The sequence below is a fragment of the Miniopterus schreibersii genome, assembly GCF_964146895.1.
Source record: "Miniopterus schreibersii genome assembly, chromosome: 4".
NCBI lineage: Eukaryota > Metazoa > Chordata > Mammalia > Chiroptera > Miniopteridae > Miniopterus > Miniopterus schreibersii.
The window spans coordinates 70,495,652-70,515,382 of NC_138105.1; the positions used below are offsets into that span (position 1 = coordinate 70,495,652).

Consider the following 19,731-nt stretch of genomic DNA (forward strand, 5'->3'; position numbering starts at 1 on the left):
TTCTTTATATGTGGGAATATCGTCAATCTCTTTGATCATAGGACAAATCAAACAGAAGTTGAAATCCTGTCCAGTCATGTGACTAAGAATCACAAATTTTCCTGCACAAACATGTACGTCTTTCCACACTGTCCCGACTGCCAGGAAGGGAACCTCAGTGGGCTCACTTTGAGACAGTTTTCTGAAATACATTTGAATAACAGAATGATTGTGAACGCTGTCCTCAGATATCAGTACAAATGGCAAAAGTAAGAAGTAGCAGATTATTATACTTTCCCTCAGTTCTGTTCACTTTGATTATACTAACAATCCACTATAGCTACAGAACAAGCCATCCTAAAAGCAAAAGGTTTAGTAGAATTCCTTTATTTTCTAATGGGTCTGTATAGTGGGGAGGAGCTCTGATCACCGCTGGTCTCCTCACAAGTCTGGACTCAGCTGTGGGTCAGCTGGTATGTCTCTGCTGACCTTGGCCGGGCTTTCTCATGTATTAGGGGCTCAGGTATTGTGACTGATGTAGGGAGCGCTTGGCTGGAATAAATGAGCTCTGTCCACATATCCTTTCCTTCTCTGGGAGGCCCACCTGGGTTTGATCACATGGCCGAAACAGGTTTCCGAGTGAGAGCAGCAGAAATGCACCGAGGCCTGCTCAAGCACACTGTCACTTCCACCATCTCCTATTGGCCAAAACCAGTAAAATCCTAACTTCAGCCCACATTCAAAGATGGAGAAATAGACTCCACCTCTGCATGGGAGGAGTTCACAGTAACATTGCCAAAGACATGGAGTCAAGAATTAGGCCATCTCTATAGTCCACCACTTGTGTAAATTTCAATTCAGTCAGGTTTTATTTCTACATCCACCGACAACTGCTCAATGACCTTAGAGAAGAGAGTGAGAGTAACAATATGTGTATGAGCAGATATGGAAGTTCTACTATAAGAGGGTCAGGCCCCTCCAAATACGAACATCCCCCCTTGACCGCTTGCCTTCCACTTACCATTTCTAGGCTGAAGAGAAATAAAACTGTTTCCTTCCAGGGTCTTAACTCATTGATTAACAGAGCTGGAAAGCTGTTGCATTCCTCGTACTATCTGTTTTAACATGCTCGTGTAGACATTGCTTTTCTTTTTATTGACTTGCTGTTGTTAACATATTCATACTGATTTCCAATCTGATACTTGTATTTGTTGGAGGTGGGGGTCCTGATGGAAGAAGGTGGCCTTTGAAATGCACATACAACAGAGAAATAGGAATTTGAAAGAGGAGGGAGAGTTGCTGAATAAGTTCCAATGTGAATATCCTAAATATGAGAGTTGAGGAGAGATGAGAATCTCTGGAGACTGCAAGGTAACCAGCAAGGATGGCAGTAAGTGATGTCACAAGTGCCTATGCCAGCTTCGTTTCCAGTGGAAGACAGGTTTTATGAACCATTAAGTATTTACTCATGTAGAAAAACACTCTAAATTCTTCATCTGGTCTCCTTATGGCATTTTGTTTTGTCTATTTTAATAATTATCTTCTGGGGGTCTTCTAATTTGTCACGGCTTTTCTTTGTGTGCAGCAATTATCAAAAATACAGATACATCATAATTGTTCTGTTTATGACAAAATATGCATGGAATATGACCATTTTTTATCCCCGTGCAGTTCTTCTATTGTTATGACATGGTAGAAAATTCTACAGCCATATGTTGAGTTAGGGATGGCATAAAGCTTCAAGTAATAGAAAATCCTGCCCCAATAAAGGCTTCAATAAATTAAAACTTTATTTATTTGCACATCACAGGTGTAGAGTTAGGGAGGGAGCTCAAGGCTACTCTGACAGCCTCATAATTTTGTTAAGGAACTAGACTTCTTTTATTTTTTATGCACCACTACTCATAATGTATGTTTTCTGTCCTCATGGTCACAGAATAGCTGTTGTACCTCCAAACACTGAGTCTGTGAGTCACACAGGAAGACTGGGAGGAGAATGAAGAGGGTAGTATTGGAGAGTGCCAGCATGGTTTTTCGTTAAAGTTTTTTGAAGTGCAACATACATATGGAAAAGTGTCATATCAAATGTTCAATGAATTTTCACAAACTAAATATATTCCTTATAATCATAACCCAAACCAAAAACAGAACATGTCCAGCCACACAGTAGCTCCCTCTGTGCCTAATTCCAGTCACCACTTCTCCGCATTCTCCAGAATTCTAACAGCATAGGTTATTTTTTGCCTATTTTGAACTTCATGTAAATAGAATCTTACAATGTGTATTTTTGTGCCTGCTGTATTTTGCTCAATATTATGTTTACATTGCTCATATTATGTGAGTCTGTATTGTTAATTAAATAATACTTTTAAATTAAAAAATACAGGATTTCCAAAAAGTTCCACCTAACACACTTCCATTGATATATCTTTGGCCAAAAATGTGTCACATAGTACGGTAGCAAGAATAATGGCCTCCCAAAGATGTCCACATTCTAAACCCCAGAATCTGTGAATATGTTAGGCTACATGAATTAGACTGTAGATGAAATTAAGGTTTCTAATCAGCTAACCCTCAATCAGGAGACTATCCTGGATTATCTGAGTGGGCCCAATGTATCACATTTCCTTAAGTGTGAAAGAAAAACACCAAAAAGTCAGTGCCAGAGTGATGTGATGCAAAAAACACTCCACCCACTTCTGCTGACTTTAAAAGATAGAGAAAGGAGCCACAAGCCAAGGATTGTTGTCATCCTCCAGAACCAGAAAAAGACAAACAGATTATTCTTTACAGCCTCCTAAAAAGACCCCAGCTCTACAGACACCTGGACCTTGAATAAAATGAGGCATATTTTCAACCTTAAAAACTGAACAATAACAAATGTGGGGGGGGGGGGGTAGATATAATTGACATTTAACATTATATTAGTTTCAGCTGTACAACATAATGATTCACTAAATTAGTAGAGTTAACATCCATCACCATACATAGTAACAAAAAATGTCTCAGTCTTGCTTTTTCTTTATTATCCTTAGTTACAAGAGTTCTGTACAGATAGTCTTAAGACGGTTCTCCAGGGTGGTTGTAATTTTGATGTGATCATAGGAGGAGGCCAGCACAGCATTACCTACTCTGTCATCTTGACCAGAAGTCCAATACTTGAGTTTCTGATTTGTTGCAAGGAATTTTGTAATTTGGCACACTAAATTGACAGGTTTCAACTTTGTCCATTTTAGTGAAGGGGCAAGAAAATGCATCTGTGAATAAGGATTCTTCTCAATTTGCACACCTTTCCACACCCTAACTCCCCTCATAACATTCTTCTTATCTCCTAAGATCCCCAATTCAATCTTTCTGCATATATGCTGTATACATTTGCTGCTTTCTGTACATTCCTTCTTAGTGCAGGACCCTACCAAATGGACATGATCCAGTAGCTGCAAATGTTTAACATACATGTAACTTCTGTTATTAATTTAGATTGTGTAAAGTCACTTTTATGCTAATAATATAATTCCTTGAATATATAACATACTATGTTACATAAAACAACATTATGGAAAAACTTTTGAGCAGTATGAATGAACCAGTCAATGGTAAGAGAAGCATTCCTTGCTAGACAGAAACTTGAAAAGGTAATGTCTAACCTCTGCATCTCTTTTAATCCCAATAAGTATAGATATTCCCAGGGCCCATTCTATAAGTTTATTTCCCCAGGCCCTCTTAACAGAGATGGCTTTCCCTTTATTGGAAACTATTATCCATTAATCAAGATGGAAGCCGTAGTAGAAAATACAGCAGTGAACCTGTGTGTGGTTGATGTGGTAAGAATTATTTTCCTAAAATGCTAGGATGTCAGTGAATGATTTCCTACTTTGTTCATTAGCTCTTTGGAGAAGTAGACACACCCCAAAATGGAAGGAACAATCATTGTGGAGTGCCCTGCCTGCTAGGGACCACACACGGAAGGAAGGAGTCCAGTGGGATAAGAGATATACATGGAGGAGCAAACACATCTCCCAAGGGTCAAATTGGCACAAGTTTGCATTCTGTTTTTCTCTCTTACCTCATGAGAACCGAATCTCTTGGTGATCAGAGAGCCAAACGAATGCTTCACTAACAAGGCTCATGCGAATTTAGCCCCTAAAGCTACACTCTCTCAAGTCTAGTTTACTAATATCCAGTGATGCGCAAACCAAACAGTGACTCCCAGAGGTCTCGTGCGTGGTTCTATCCACCTTCCCTCCCACGAGGCAGAGCTTTCAACTTCATCCATCATCCAAGGAAGAAATGGATCAGTGAATCAGGCTGTTCCCTGATCCTATCTAGATAAGCCACAGTATCTTCGTGGGTGTCAGGGGAGGTGGCAAAGCATAACAGACTTTCTTTACTGGTTGTAACTTTGGAGGCATCGACAGGGATAACAAGAAAAATTTAATAATACAGAGCCCTGCCATGTTAGTATCCCTCATTTGGGTGGGAGACTCTAAGTACACTAACTATCTTTTCTCTTCAATGGGTCTCCTCCAGTGTTGACTCTCAGTCATGGGGCTTCCCTTCTCAACAGCATTGCATTTCCTCTTGTTTCACTGCTATTTCTTACTCCTCATTGATGGAAATCTGTCTAACATTCCACAGTGTGTCCTTTCAGGGGCTCAACAAATGCTAATTCAGTAATTACTGCAAGGCAGGCAGTAGACTGTGGTCTAGGACTGAAGATCAGAATAAGACAAAATGGAGTGTAAAATTAATGAATAAATAAGAGGTTAAGGAAAATTGCCACTCTTCCTACACCTTACTCTTTTCTGACAACTGGAGTAGATATTGCTAAAAGAGAAAGCAGTTCAGAAACTCTAGAAGAGGCATTGAAAGACAAGCCATTATCATGGTTCAGCAAATTCTGAGATTGAAAAATGACTTTTACTAGACAAAGAAATTATCATACCATCTTTTTTCTTTTATTTACTTGTATGGGAATATTTTATTTTATTTTTAATTTATCTTTATTGTTGAGAGCATTACAGGTGTCCCATTTTCCCCCCTAATTGACCCCCTCCACTTCGCTCCCACCCTCTCCCCAGGCCTTCACCCCATTATTAACTGTGTCCATGGGTTATACATATAACTTCCTTGGTTAATCTCTTCCCACCCTCTACCCCCCTTCCCTCTCTCCTCTGAAATATGATTGTCTGTTGCATGTGTCAAAGTCTCTGGATCTATTTAGTTCGTCAGATTCTTTTGTTCATTAGCTTCTTCTTAAATAAGAACCTTCAACTTCTCCTGTAGTGCTGGTCTGGTGGTGATGAACTCCTTTAGCTTTTCCTTGTCTGAGAAGCTCTTTATTTGACCTTCAATTCTAAATGATAGCTTTGCTGGGTAGAGCAATTTTGGTTGTAGTTCCATGTTTTTCATCACTTTGAATATTTCTTGCCACTCCCTTCTGTCCTGCAAAGTTTCTGTTGAGAAATCAGCTGACAGTCGTATGGGTGCTCCCTTGTAGGTAACTAACTGCTTTTCTCTTGCTGCTTTTAAGATTCTCTCTTTGTCTTTAACCTTTGGCATTTTAATGATGATGTGTCTTGCTGTGGGCCTCTTTGGGTTCCTCTTGTTTGGGACACTCTGTACTTCCTGGACTTGTAAGTCTATTTCTTTCCCCAGGTAGGGGAAGTTTTCTGTAATAGGTTTTCAATTTCTTGGTCTCTTTCTTCCCCTTCTGGCACCCCAATAATATGAATGTTGGGCCTCTTAAAGTTGTGCCAGAGGCTCCTTCAAGGGACAACTTATACTATCTTCATATTTCTGGATTCTTTTTTCTTTTTGCTCTTCGGGTTGGGTGTTTTTTGTTTCTTCATGTTCCAAATTGCTGATTTGATTCTCAGCATCCTCGACTCTACTGTTGATTTCCTGTAAATTATTCTTCATTTCAGTTCCTGTAGCCTTCATTTCAAATTGGTGCTTTATTATGTTATCGATTTTCTCAGTAATTTCCCTAATAGTCTGCTTAAACATCTTTATAAACAAAATTCTGAACTCTGTATCTGTTAATTTGCTTGGATCTATTTCATTTAGTTCCTCTTCTAGAGATTTCTTCTGTTGTTTCCTTTGTGACATGTTTCTTTGACTCCAGATTTTGGCTGCTTCCAGGTGTTTGTTTCTATGTATTAGGTAGAGCTGCTATGTCTCCTGGTATTTGTAGTGGCTTTGTGTAGTAGGTGTCCTGTAGGGTCCAGTGGCTCAGCCTCCCCAGTCACCTGAGCTGGGCCTTCTAGGTGCTCCCATGTGGGCTGTGTGCACTGTCCTGTTGTAGTTGAGCCTTGGTAGCTGTTGGCATCACTGGGAGGAATTGACCCCCAGGCCAATCAGCCGTGAGGACCAGCTGCAACTACAGCCAGAGAGCTGCTGTGCTGGAGACACCCCTATGGAGCAGGATTTACTTCAGTGGAGCTTCGGTGTTCACCAAGTGCACCCCTAGGGTGTGTCACTCGTCGATGTGGTAGGGCTGTAACCCAGCGTGGTCGAGTCTGACCACCGGGTGCACTGTCTCTGGGGCCTCCCAGGAGGTGCAAAGTCAGCCTTGCCCAGAGCCACCCAGCATGAGCTACACAGCAAACCCTAGTTGGCTGCTACTTGTGCTGGGCTTGGCATTGTCCAGGAGAGGCCAAGCTGTGAGCCAGTGCAGGCTGCCACTAATGCCAGGCCTGGGGCCACTTATCAAGCCCTATGGGGCACGCTGCTGCTTGTTTGAGAGATTTTAGGAAAGTCCTAAGCATGAGGCTCGAGAGGCCACTTGCATAGAAAAGCCCCTGGAAATGGCCTGGATGAGCTGCAGGTGGGGAGGGGCGGGGCCTCCGGGAATCACGGGGCGGGGCCAAAGGCGTGAGTCAGGTGCTGGCGATTCAAACATGGCGCCTGCCTGCCGGCTGTGTGCGGGGAGGACTCGCCAAAGGAGCCATGGCCTCCGCCAGCCCTTCTGCCTGGGAGGAAGCCGCCCCTCCGCCTCTCGCCCGGATCTCAGGCAGGTTAGTTCCTCCCCGAGTGTCCCGGGTCCCTTCAGGCTGCTGCCCGGCGCTGGGCTCAGCGGGAGCGTCCGAGTGAGTCCGTGCCGGGCCCTTTAGGAGGAGCTGCTGGGGCTCCCGCAGCCTCCGCGACCCTCAGTGACAGTCCCCGCTGGTTCCACAGCCGGGAGTTGTGGGGACATCTCTTCCCGGCCCTGGAGCCCTGGGCTGGGGGCCTGCTGTGGGGATAGGACCCCTCCCTCCTCCGGGAAACCCCCACCACCGAGATTCCCTCCCTGGTTTCAACCGGGGCACTGGGTGCGGCCTGTGGCCGCGTCTCTGATTCAGCCCCGATCCGCCCGCGTCTCCCCCCCTCCTCCCGCTCTCGGTGCTGCTTCAGTTCCCTGGTTGTGGGGCTTCTGTTCAGCCAGATCTCAGGAGGCTCTGAGTGATGGTGGTTCTGTATTTTAGTTGTAATTTTGATGTGGTTGCGGGAGGCGGCGGGTGCGGTTTTTACCTACGCCGCCATCTTGTTTCTCTTGTATGGGAATATTTTAGAAGGGACATTCATTCCGTGATGAACCAAGTGGGCCATACCAGTGTTCTGAAATGCAAATTAAATACAAATGTCAACTCTTATTGAATTGATAAGTTGGAGTTTATTAAATTCAAAAGTTTTGCTCTGTAGAAGACACTATTGACAGAGTCAAAAAACAAGTCACAGACTGGCAGACAATATTTGCAAAGCACACTAAAAATGGGCAAAAGATCTAAATAGACTTCTCACCAAAAAGATATACAGATAGAAGATAAGCATACCCTCTACACAGCTATTGGAAACGCAGAATCAAAAAAACACCTGATGATGCTAATTGCTAGTGAGGATGGGCAGCAACACAAATTCCCGTTCATTGCCAGGGGGGATGCAAAATGGCACAGTCATAGCGAAACGCAGTTTGGCAGTTTCACACGAAGCTAAAGACATCACCCAGTTGTGTATTCTCAGGACCTTAGATTAGGAGAGTAGACTTTCATGGGTAAAGCAGAAGCATTTAGTTTCTGTGGTTTTAGAGGCTGAATTCCCATGAGTCTCATGAATGACAAAGCCTTCTGTCTCCCTTCTCCTTAAGAGACTTAGCTCTCTGGAGCAAGGAGAGGAAAAGCAGAATGCAAATTTCATCTGTGGAAAGGTCATCCTGGGACGATGTTTGATACAGACTCCTGCCACTGTGAAAATCCAGTGGAAATGAGGAGTACTAGAAGGGCACGGGGAAGAGTAGATGAAAGGTGAGAAATGATTGTGGGGCCAAAAATAATAAAATGTTATCTTTAAAAATTATTGATTAGAGAGAATCATAGAGTAGGAAAACATGGGGGGGGGCAGTTGCTTACCAGAAATACCACCAAAACAGTCTAAAAACATAATCAGAATCAACCTTATTGGAACTCTGGAAGATACTCAAGGGTTTACAGAAACCAAAAATATGATTGACCAGGAAAAAGGTGATTTAAATATAGTGGGAGAGCCCAGCCAGGCGTAGCTCAACGGTTGAGCACTGACCTAGGATCCAGGAGATTGCGGTTCAATTCCCAGTCAGGGCACATGCCCGGGTTGTGGGCTCGATCCCCAGTCGGGGGCATGCAGCAGGCAGCAGATCAGTGACTCTCTCATCACTGATGTTTCTGTCTTTCTCTCTTCCTCTCCTTTCCTCTCTGAAATCAATAAAGATATATTTAAATATATATATATAGCGGGGGAGCTTTGTAGCTATTTAAAGTACCCTTATCCCATCATCTATCCTGGTCCTGTGGAGTTCATGAAGATGGCTGCTCAAATTCCTCATGAGGCTTCTTGATTTTGGAAGACAATGAAACAATTTTCCCAAGGAAATGTGTTTGTTTTCTGACCTAACAGTTGTCTGAAGGAGTGATGTAGCAGGTGTACCTGTGTTGTGTGTATGCTGGAATCTCTTAGAGGGGAGAAGTGACTATAATGAGGATATTTTGAAAGCGTTGACGGCTAATAAATAAAATGCTGAGGTTTGAGACAGATCAGAGTTGAGGCAAACAGTGGACACATGAAAGTCTGGCAGAGTTTGCAGAGGTGCATATATCTTTGCAAATAAATATTTTCAAAATTTTTGAGTAGATACCTAGAAGAGGGGTTGCTGGGTCATATGATAACTTTATTCTTAATTTTTTGAGGAGCCTCCATACTGTTTTGCCAGGTGGCTGTACCAGTTTACATTCCCACCATCAGTGAGTGAGGGTTTCTTTTTCTCCACAACCTCTCCAACACTTGTTATTGCTTGTCTTGTTGATAATAGCCACTCTAATGGCTGTGAGGTGGCATCTCATTGTAGTGTTGATTTGCATTTTCCTAACAGATAGTAAAGTTGAGCATCTTTTTATACTTTGGCCATTTGTATGTCTTCCTTGGAGAAGTCCGTTCAGGTCCTCTGCCATTTTTTGCCAATTTTAAATAGTTTTATTTAAGACATTACATTTCCCACTTTACAATACAGTGCTTATAAAGTGCATTATTTCCTTTCTCTGTGCATATATAGTCCATATTCAAGTGTCAAGAATGCCCAGTTATTTACTATATAACTTTTAAAACTGCCATGGAATTTGCTACAAATTTAGGTCCTTCAATATTTTGTATGGAACAATGCTAAGTCAATGTTCAAGGTTGGCTTAATCAACCTCTTTAATGGTGGGCCCAGAGGAGGCGCCACTAGATGGGGGGCTGCACCACCAGGGAAGCCCCCAGCCATTCCTCCTGGCATGCCTTCTGCACTCTGGAACAGCTTGGTAATGATGGGGTTGCAGACTTTTTCCAACTCTTTCTACTGATGTTCAGATGCTTCCTTTTCTGCAGTCTGGTTCTTATCGAGCCAGTTGATTTCATCGCACTTTGTCAAGAATCTTCTGTTTGTTGTCATCATTGATCTCGCCATGAAGTTTTTCATCTTCAACAGTTGCTTTCATGTTGAATGCATAGGATCCAAGTGACTTCTTGGAAGACACCTTATCCCGCTGCTTCTCGCCTTCAGCTTTGCACTTCTCAGCTTCCTGGACCAAGCGCTTAATGTCCTCCTAGCTCAGATGACACTTGTCCTTAGTAATGGTGATCTTGTCTTCTGTTCCTGTATTCTTATCCACAGCAGAGCCACTGAGGATGCCATTGGGCTCAATATCAAAAGTGACTTATGCTATTTCATCCAAACTGTTACGAACAGATAGCAGAGTCCTGTGTTGATGTGTCATATTGATTTATTCGCATATGCTGAACCATTCTTGCATCCCAGGGGTAAATCCTACTGGACCATGGTGAATGATCCTTTCGATGTACTGCTAAACTTGGTTTGCCAGTATTTTATTGAAAATTTTTGTATCTGTATCACTAGGGATATCAGTCTGTAGTTAAAAAGAATATTTTTAACAATCAAATGTGTAGTTGTATAATTTGTGAATTTAAAAATAAGATATAAAACTTTTAAGTCATTTAAGTGGGATATCAATACCAGCTTTATTTACCTTGGGGCTCTGGTATGAAGACAAACAATTTTATGGAACTTAAGAAAACTAATATAAGGTAATATAATGTTGGGGGAATAATAGAAATAACTAAATTTGCATGATTAATTGCTTTTCATAAAGCACGATATGAAGGATATTGTTTTTTAGGTATTTCTAGTAGGCCATATAATGTGTCAGGTGCTTTACCTGTTTTATCTCATTGAATTCTTCCAACACTCTGGTGAGAATAACTATTCTCATACACTTTTAAGAAAAGCTTAACAGACTTAGATTAATTAATGACTTTTCAATGCATTAATCATTTTCATACTATCCATTTATATTATTAATATAGTTGTTTGAATAATGTTTTAAAGTATTTGAAATAACTTAAAGACAGGGATGTTTCATATTCTCAAAGAGAAAAGTAAAATATTAAATCTTTCATCGTTAAGAAGTGTGACAGCAATATATTTGCTTTGAAATGGTTTCACTTTTTTAAGATTTATTTATTTAAATTTATTGGGGTAACATTGGTTAATAAGATATAGGTTTCAAGTGTACAATTCTATGATACATCATCTGTATATAAACATCAATCTTGCTGGAAGCATCATGCTGTTTATAAGCTATTTACCATCCCTAGAGGAGAGAAACCTCTGATCTTCAGTTAAGAGGACTCCTCTCACTTCACTGTCTAGGTTACAGGCAGAAAAAGCTGCAGTAAATATTGTCCAAGCTCCACTCTACTGGCCTCAAATTTCTCTCCTAATCAGAAAAGGAAAAACGATAAGTTTGAAACCAAATAAATTTGAAGACATCCCCACTTTCTCAACACTGGGACCACAATCATATCCTTCATTTCTCTGAGAAGGAACTTCGCCTGGGTGGAGAAAAAGCAGAAATGCCCAAGATATTTTGAGGCCAAAATAAGTTCTCTCAGTGTGACATTTCGAGCATGCCTACCACCCATCCCCTAGGTTTTGGGCAATACTGAGGCTGCCCTGGAGGGTAGAGCTGTGGTTAGAGCCACAGAAGGCTGAGGGAAAGCATTAGACAGTGGAGTTGGGGGCTTTGTGAGCTGGATAATCACAGGGCCAGGTTACCCATCAGATTCCTACAGCAACACTAGGGCTGATACCAATACCACTTGGCCAGAAGAAATTCCAGATTCCTGAATGGACCGCTGTACTGGTTTCCTATTGCTGATATAACAAATCACCACAAACTTAGTAGCTCAAAACAAAATAAATATATTCTCTTACAGTTTGGGAGGTCAGAAGTCTTAAATGGTTTCTTCTAGAAGCCCTAGAGGAAAATCTGTTTCTTTATCTTTTCTAGCTTCTAGAGGCTGCCTGCATTCCATGGTTCTAGGTTTCTTTCTTTCTCTTCAAAGCCAACAGCATATGTATCATCTCTTCTCCTCTCTGACCTCCTTCCTCCTCCTTATAAGGACCCTTGTGATGACACCAGGTACACCCAGGTCATCCAGGATAATCTCCATTTCAATAGCCTTAATCACAAAGTTAAAAAATTCTTTTGAATAAAAGGTGATATATTCATTCGTTCCAGAAATTAAAACTTAAATACTAGGACATCTTTGAAGAGGCCATTATTTTGTTTACCATACTCACCATCCACCCAGAAGTTCTGGCCTAAGGCGTAGCACATACACACACGTGTGCGTGCACACACACTCACATAGTTCTTATCTTGCCCACCTTGCTTGAATATAGAGGCCAGAAAACTCCTTCTGCAAAGGGCCAGATAGTAAATATCTTGGGCTTTGGGGACCAGAAGGTCCCTGTCACAACTACTTAACTCTGACCTTATAGTTTGAAAGCAGTCATAGACAATACATAAATAAGCAGGCGTGGCTGCATTCCAATAAAACTTTATCTATGGATACTAAAAGTTGAATTTTATATTATTTTCATGTGTCACAAAAGAAGGCTGTTTCTTGACATTTTTGGCAATTTAAAAATATAAAAAACATTCTTAACTCATGGACTGTACAGAAACAGGCAGCAGGTGGGTTTGGCCTGGGGGCCGTTTGCCAACCTCTGCCCTGAGATGGTTGGAGAACTAGAAAGTGCCACCACAAGACGGTTTCCATTTCAACTGTGATGCACTCCTTGGTGCCTGAGCTTGAGGAAGGTGGTGAAGGGTAGTAAGGCTGGAGTTGACGAGCAGAAGGGAGGCATTAGCAGTGCTGGGATAAGGGACTGACCCTCTTTTTTATGTCTGCAGATGCGGATGAGTTCAACTCGCGATGACTCCAATGCCACAATTCCACCCACTGCATCAGCATGAGGGGCAGCTACAGATGCTATTGTCACCATATCCCTGACCCCTGTTGAGATCCAGGACCTAGAGCTGGCCACTGGCTATGAGGTGTCTGGCTGCTGCCGAATGGAGAAAGAAGAGGATCTGTGGGGCAAGTGGAGCCCCATTCTGTCCTTCCAGACTCTGCCCTCTGGTAAGGATCTCCTGGCTTACCCCTATACCTTTGTTCCCCCTTCTGGAAGTCTGTCCATTCATGCCTCTTCATTTGTGCCCCTTTGTCATCCTTGTCAGCTCCAAAAGATGGCTGGATATCAGGGGACGTCTGTGGGACACAAGGTGGGCAGAAATCCCTGCTTCTGTGGAAGGTGAGTTGTGGGGACCAGTTATATTTCTCTGCATGTGTCAGGAAACCCCCGAATAACAATGACGTAAACAAGACAGAGGGCCTGGCCGGTGTTGCTCAGTGGTTTAGCGTCGAGCCATAAACCAAGAGGTCACCAGTTCAAGTCCCGGTCAGGGCACATGCCTGGGTCGTGGGCTCAGTCTCCAGTAGGGGGCGTGCAGGAGGCAGCCACCAATTGATGTTTCTTTCTCATCGATGTTTCTACCTCTCTATTCTTCTCCCTTACTCTCCCTAAAATTAATAAAGATATATTTTTTTAAATAAATTAAAAATTTTTTAAAGATCATATATTGCACCCAGAGCACTTCACTAACTGATCCTATTGAGCTTTCATGCCTAGCGCACTAGGCAACTCGGGTGTATAGCAGGGGATTCCCTAAGCTAAGCCACACTTGGTTTACTCCTAGACTCACCCAAGGACATTTTCCTGTTATCAATGGAGGTCTCCTCTACTTTTACTCACTGTGTTTCTGACCCTTGCACATAACTATCGTCTAACACCCCACACGTGTGGAACACCTACTCTATATGACATGGTGCGTGTGGTTCTTCCTTTTCTTGGTGAGAAGACAAAAAACACTTCTTCACAGAGAACAGCAACGGTCAGCTCAACAAGCAGAAGCTAATGATCTGAAGCCGTGATGCTGAAACTGCACAGTCACAGCACCGTCCTTTATCCCAGGTCTCTCCACGCTACCCTCTGTGTAAAGAACAACAAATACATAGCACCTATAGTCATAAAAGTTAGTGAAATAAGTATTAAGTTGGATTTGACTTTCTTTAAAAGCCTTCAAGCATTCCTGATATTATCAGCACATACACACACGAGAAAATTAGGGAGGACAATTACAGAGGGCAGAGGAGAGATCCTGGCAGGGTGGGTCCTACCAAGCATTTCTATGTTTGGTCCTACCAAACCTTTTTTCATATTTTTTGTTCACATACTCTTCACATCTGCACTTGAAGGTAAGTATTACATTTCCTTTTGTAGATGAAGAAAGGGAGATTCATGGGATTCATATAAATTGGACAAGGGCTTCAGCCTCTTCAACTTTCCCCACCCCCAGTGTGCCCAGCACCCCGCCTGGCAAGCCTTCTGCATTCCCCTCATTCACCTTCTACAACTGCTACTTCCCAAGCTCTCTCCTCCTCAAACGTCTTGTCCTTCTAACTCCTGCCTTTTCTCAGCAAGTGTTCCTACCAACTTCTCCACAGAGAAAATACAAGTCAGCAAGATGAAACAAGGTCAACTTTGTGCTCTCAAAAACACCAGCTATATGACATCTGGTTCACTCTCTCCTCACTTCATCTTATTACCACAGACAAAATGTGTTTCCTACTTTTTAAGGTTAATCCTTCCACCTGCACTTTGTTTCTCAACCCTCATGACTTCTCAATAAATTTATATTATTGCTTTTACAATCTCTATTATAATTAGTCCCATGTTCTCAGCAGCACTTTCTACTTTAGTTGCAACATGCTAACTCTCTCATTATGAATTATTAATACCATATATTTGATTCCTCCCTCTCTTCCTCTACACACTCAAAAATGGATTTTATCTTCATTTTCCACCAAAAGATTTCTCTCGTAAACCTCCAATGACCTCCAATGATAAAGATCTTTTGGTCCTCTTCGCAGTATTGGACCCTGTGGTTCCTGCCTCCATTTTAAATACTCCTCTTGTGTCCCTGACTCCTATGTCTCAGCATCCCCTGGAATTCATGCTATCCCTCTGGCTGAGCTTTCTTCATCTATCTCCTTTACATTTCAACTAGGCTATCTGTCTTGATTCTGGAAACATTTCTATTCTAATTTATACCCTCCTCATAGGCAATCTTGGCCACAAGGATTCAATGTGTCCTGCAGAAAAAAATAATGGCCAAATGTTTTTCTTTAGCACTGAATTACCTATGAACCTCAGACCACTACTTTCCAATCGCCTATTTCACACCTCTACTTAGATATCTCAGAAACCTAATATGGCCATAAACAAACATCATTTTTTTCACCAGCCTAATCTTCTTCAGGGTTTCCCATCTCCATCTGCATCTATCTCCTTGCACCTGGACCATCAGGGACCTGAAGCATCTTTGATGTTATCCTGCCCCTACCCTATTTTGCCTCAAACCAATCCATTGCTAAATCAAGCTACATTTTCCTTTTCAATAGCTCACAAATTGGTCTTATTGACACCATCTCTATCGCCTTCTCCCTGATTTCAGCGGACATCTCTCCTTGGCTGGACTGCAATATCCTCCTAACAGGTCACCTATCTATTCTTTTCCCTCTTCCAATAGTTGTCCACATAAAATTCAGAGTTACATTCTCAAAACAAAAATTTGAGCATGTGCCACTTGCATAAAAATCCTCCAAATGGTCTCCCATTACCCTTAGGAGCAACACCAAAATATATGAGGGTTCCAGTTTCCTCCACTTCCTTCCAAAACTTGTTAATGTTTGTCTTTCTTATACCTTAGTGCATGTGAAGCAGTTTTTTATTTTGCTTTTGATTTGCATCCCCTAATATCTAATGATGTTGAATATCTTTTCATGTGGTTATTATCTACTTGCATATCTTCTTTGGGGAAATATCTAGTTAAATCTTTTGCCAATATTTTATTGAGTCATGTCTTTCATTGATAAGTTGTAAGAATGCTATATATGTCTGAATACAAGCCCTTGTCAAATACATGATTTTCAATTATTTTCTCCCATTTCATGGTTTGACTTTTACTCTCTTGATAGTGTTCATTGATACACAAAAATTGTTAATTTTGATGAAGTCTGATATATCTATTTTTTAATTCACTTGTGCTTTGGTTGTTATATCTAAAAGAAAATTGCTTAACACAAGGTCAAAATATTTACACATATACTTTCTCTCAAGATTTTTATAGTTTTAGTTATTGCATTTTGGTGTATGATTTATTTTGAATTTTTTAAATGGTATGAGGGTTTTAATATGATGTCAGGTTTACATGCTTTTACAAATGGATATTCAGTTTTCTCATCACCATTTATTGAAAAGATTGCTTTTTCCTCCAATGAATTACCTTGATATCTTGTCATAATTAATTCACCATAAATATAAGGATTTATTTCTGGATCCTTGATTTTCTCCCATCATCTGTCTTGATTACTGTAGCTTTGGAGAAAGTTTGAAATTGGGAAATTGACTCTACAAGTTTATTCTTATTTTTCAAGATTGTTTCTGCTAGTCTGTGCCCCTTGAAGTTCCATATGAATTTTAAGATGTGCTTGTCAATTCCTGAAAAATATTTAACTGATATATTTATAAGGCTTGTGTTGAACTTGTAGATCAATTTGGGGGGGAAGTATTGCCATTGCAACTATATAAAGCCTTCTGATTCATGAACATGAGTTGTTTTTCCATTTCTTTGGATTTTTTCACTTCTTTTGGCAATATTTTATAGTTTTCAGTGTACAAGTCTTGCACTTTTTGACACAGTGTCATTTTTACACCTTCCCTCTCAGAGAGAATTATGAACAGCTAAAGCAGAAGATCTTGACTCCTGGGAAATGAGGAAAATTATGAACTGTCATTTTTTGGGCAAAGAGTATAGAAAATAATTTTTCATGTTTGTTTCAAGTAACTCTTAATAGCACCATTGTAGGAGAGGGTATGCAGGAAATGTCTGACATTCAGTTGCTGGAGATTTGGGGTTTTCTGGTCCTTACAGCATGTTCCCAGAATATTCAAGAAACTTTGACCCAACTCTTCAGTTGCCTTGGATTAAGCCTTCTGCTTCAACCACTTTTCTACAAAGGTGTTGCTCAAGTTGAAGATATTTAATTAGGAAAGCTCAAATGGCTTTCTTAAAATAGCATAAGAGAGGAAAGTAATGTTCAAATACTTGCAAATAGGGTAAAAAAGTAATTCCAGTTTCCCAAGACTGTCCTGGTTTTAGTACCAAAAGTCCCACATCCCAAGGAACATTTCAGTTACAGGCAACTAGGGCAATTATAGTCACTAACTACATGCCTCAATTTCTTCACTCTTCATTTCTAAAGACTTACTAATTTATTCACTCAAAAATTAAATTTTTATTACTCACCATGTGCTGCATTCAGATGACAATAGATGGAATTTCTGATTTCACAGAGCTTAAATGAAAAAAAAAAGTTTCCTCAGTTAGAGTAAAATCAGAACTCCATGAATAGAATACCTACATTTTACGTTTCATAATGTAGTCTGTGGCAAAGGTGTATATTGCTACTGCACATTTTGTAACATATTTATACAAACCATATCATTTCATCCTCAAAAAGTGATTTAGGCAAGATCTAAATCTAGAGCAGTTATACCTACAAGAAATTCCCTGTCAGTCCTCACTGCCCAAATCTGTATCAATTGGACATCAAGGGAAATGACTGTAAATGATTACAATATATTAAATAAAAAATCCATGAGTTCATAGTGATACCTAAAATATCAGCCAATAAAAGTAAAGGATATGATAAATTAAGTAAGTCATGATTTTCTTTTAATATTCTGTGTGGCCACTAAAAGCACGGGGCATTTAACAAACCAGCTGACCTAGACTCTTCTAAAGTTATTATCATTTTATTTTTATTTTTTTATTTTTTTAAATATATCTTTATTGATTTCAGAGAGAGAAAAGGACAGGGAGAGAGAGAGATAGAAACATCAATGATGAGAGAGTCATTGATCGAGCCCGCAACCCGGGCATGTGCCCTGACCGGGAATCGAACCCTGATCGCCTGGTTCCTAGGTGGACGCTCAACCGCTGAGCCATGCCCAGCCAGGCTACAGTTATTATCATTTTAAAAACACAATATACAGGTGATGTATCATAGAATTGTACACTTGAAACCTATATAATTTTATTAATTCATGTCACTCCAATAAATTTAATTTTAAAAAGTGGCCAGAGGCTGATCTAGGTTAAAAGAGACAAAAAATATATGAAATCAAATTCAATGTCAATTTTGGTGGGACTCTGGTTCCGATATTATAGTTATAAATGACATTTCGGCGGTCACTGGGATAATTTCAATATGTATTGAACATCAGAAATTATAAAATTGTTAATTTTCGTGGGTATAACAATACTACTGTGATTATGTAGGAAATATTCTTTAAATGTTTCAATATTTGTTGAAGAATTATTAAAGTGTCATGATATCACCCAAAAAGTATAAATGTTTTAGCAAGAAAAAATATACATGTGTGTATATAAATTGAGAAAAAATTTAATGTGGCAATATGTTGATAATTGTTGAATCTGGATGGAGAAAATGTGAATGTTTATTGTATCAGTCTTCCAAATTCTATGTTTAAAAATGGTTAAAAAAAAAAAAAGGGTCAAAAAGTAAATAAATTCTTTATCAATTCATTAAAGTAATACCCTCATAAATTCCTAAATGTCCGTATCAAATGCTTTTACTCTGCACAAAATTTATAAATACATATTTTATGAAACTATGAATATACATGACTATATGGTGATGGATTTAAATTAAAAATGAAATAAAATTATTAAACTATTAGAAGAAAATAGAGGGTAATCTCTATTTCTCCCCAGGAAATAAAAAATGGAAATGAGTATCACTCCCAACCTAACAATAAGAAAAATTTGGCCCAGCCCAGCATAGCTCTGTGGTTGAGTATCAACCTAGGATACAGGAGATCGAGGTTTGATTCCCGGTCAGGGCACATGCCCAGGTTACGGGCTCGATCCCAGTCAAGGGCGTGCAGGAGGCAACCGATCAATGACTCCTTCATCATTGATGTTTCTATCTCTCTCCCTCTCCCTTCCTCTCTCGGAAATCAATAAAAAGATATATTAAAAAAGAAAAATTTGTATTAGCAACAAAGTCATTAATTTTCTTGAACCCATAATAGACCTGAGGTAACAGTAGCCTAAAATCTATGGAGATAGACTCACCCAAGGAAAGACCATTAGGAGCATTGAATCACCTATAATAGAGCATAATCCGGATGCCAGGCAAATAGTTAACAGGAATTCACCTACATTTTTAATGAATTGTTAAGGGCCAACTGGGAAATCATGAGAGTACAGAATCTCTGAGGGAGCAGCAGAAGTGTGGAGAGACCCTCTCTGAGATGGAGCCACACAGGGAAAGTCTACAGCTGAAGGTGGAGGACGGAAGGTGTAAGAGGGCCTATTGTAAGGTGGTGAATGAAAACCAGAATTTCAGTGGTGAGCATGCTATAGTATATACAGATATTAAATTTTAATGTTGTACACCAAAAATTATATAATTCTATTAACCAATGTTATCTCAATTAAAAAAAAAATCTTATTTAAATTTTTTTTACAAAGCAATGTTTTTTAATCAAAGGAAAAACTTAATTTTAACATGTAAGTTCCATTCTGTGGCATGTGGCTTTCCAACTCTCCCAGCACCACTTATTGAAGAGGCTTTCTTCTCTCCACTGCAGGTTTTTGGCCCCTTTGTCAAAAATCATTTGCCCATATATGTGTGGTTTTATTTCAGGGCTCTCAGTTCTGTCCCATTGGTCTGTACATCTGTTCT

At 40.3% G+C, this 19,731-nt stretch overlaps 1 protein-coding gene across 1 annotated transcript in view; it reads left to right on the forward strand.

Moving 5' to 3' along the window:
* Positions 1-12,908: 12,908 nt before the first annotated feature.
* Positions 12,909-19,731, forward strand: part of ADGRE2 (adhesion G protein-coupled receptor E2) — a gene marked incomplete at its 5' end in the record, with an annotated part of 43,221 nt that continues 36,398 nt past the window's right edge. Inside the window, 3 exons of the mRNA XM_081135468.1 lie at positions 12,909-12,975; positions 13,074-13,147; positions 19,226-19,394. Of these exons, the coding sequence (XP_080991594.1) occupies positions 12,909-12,975; positions 13,074-13,147; positions 19,226-19,394 (310 nt within the window). The remainder of the gene's footprint in view (positions 12,976-13,073; positions 13,148-19,225; positions 19,395-19,731) is intronic.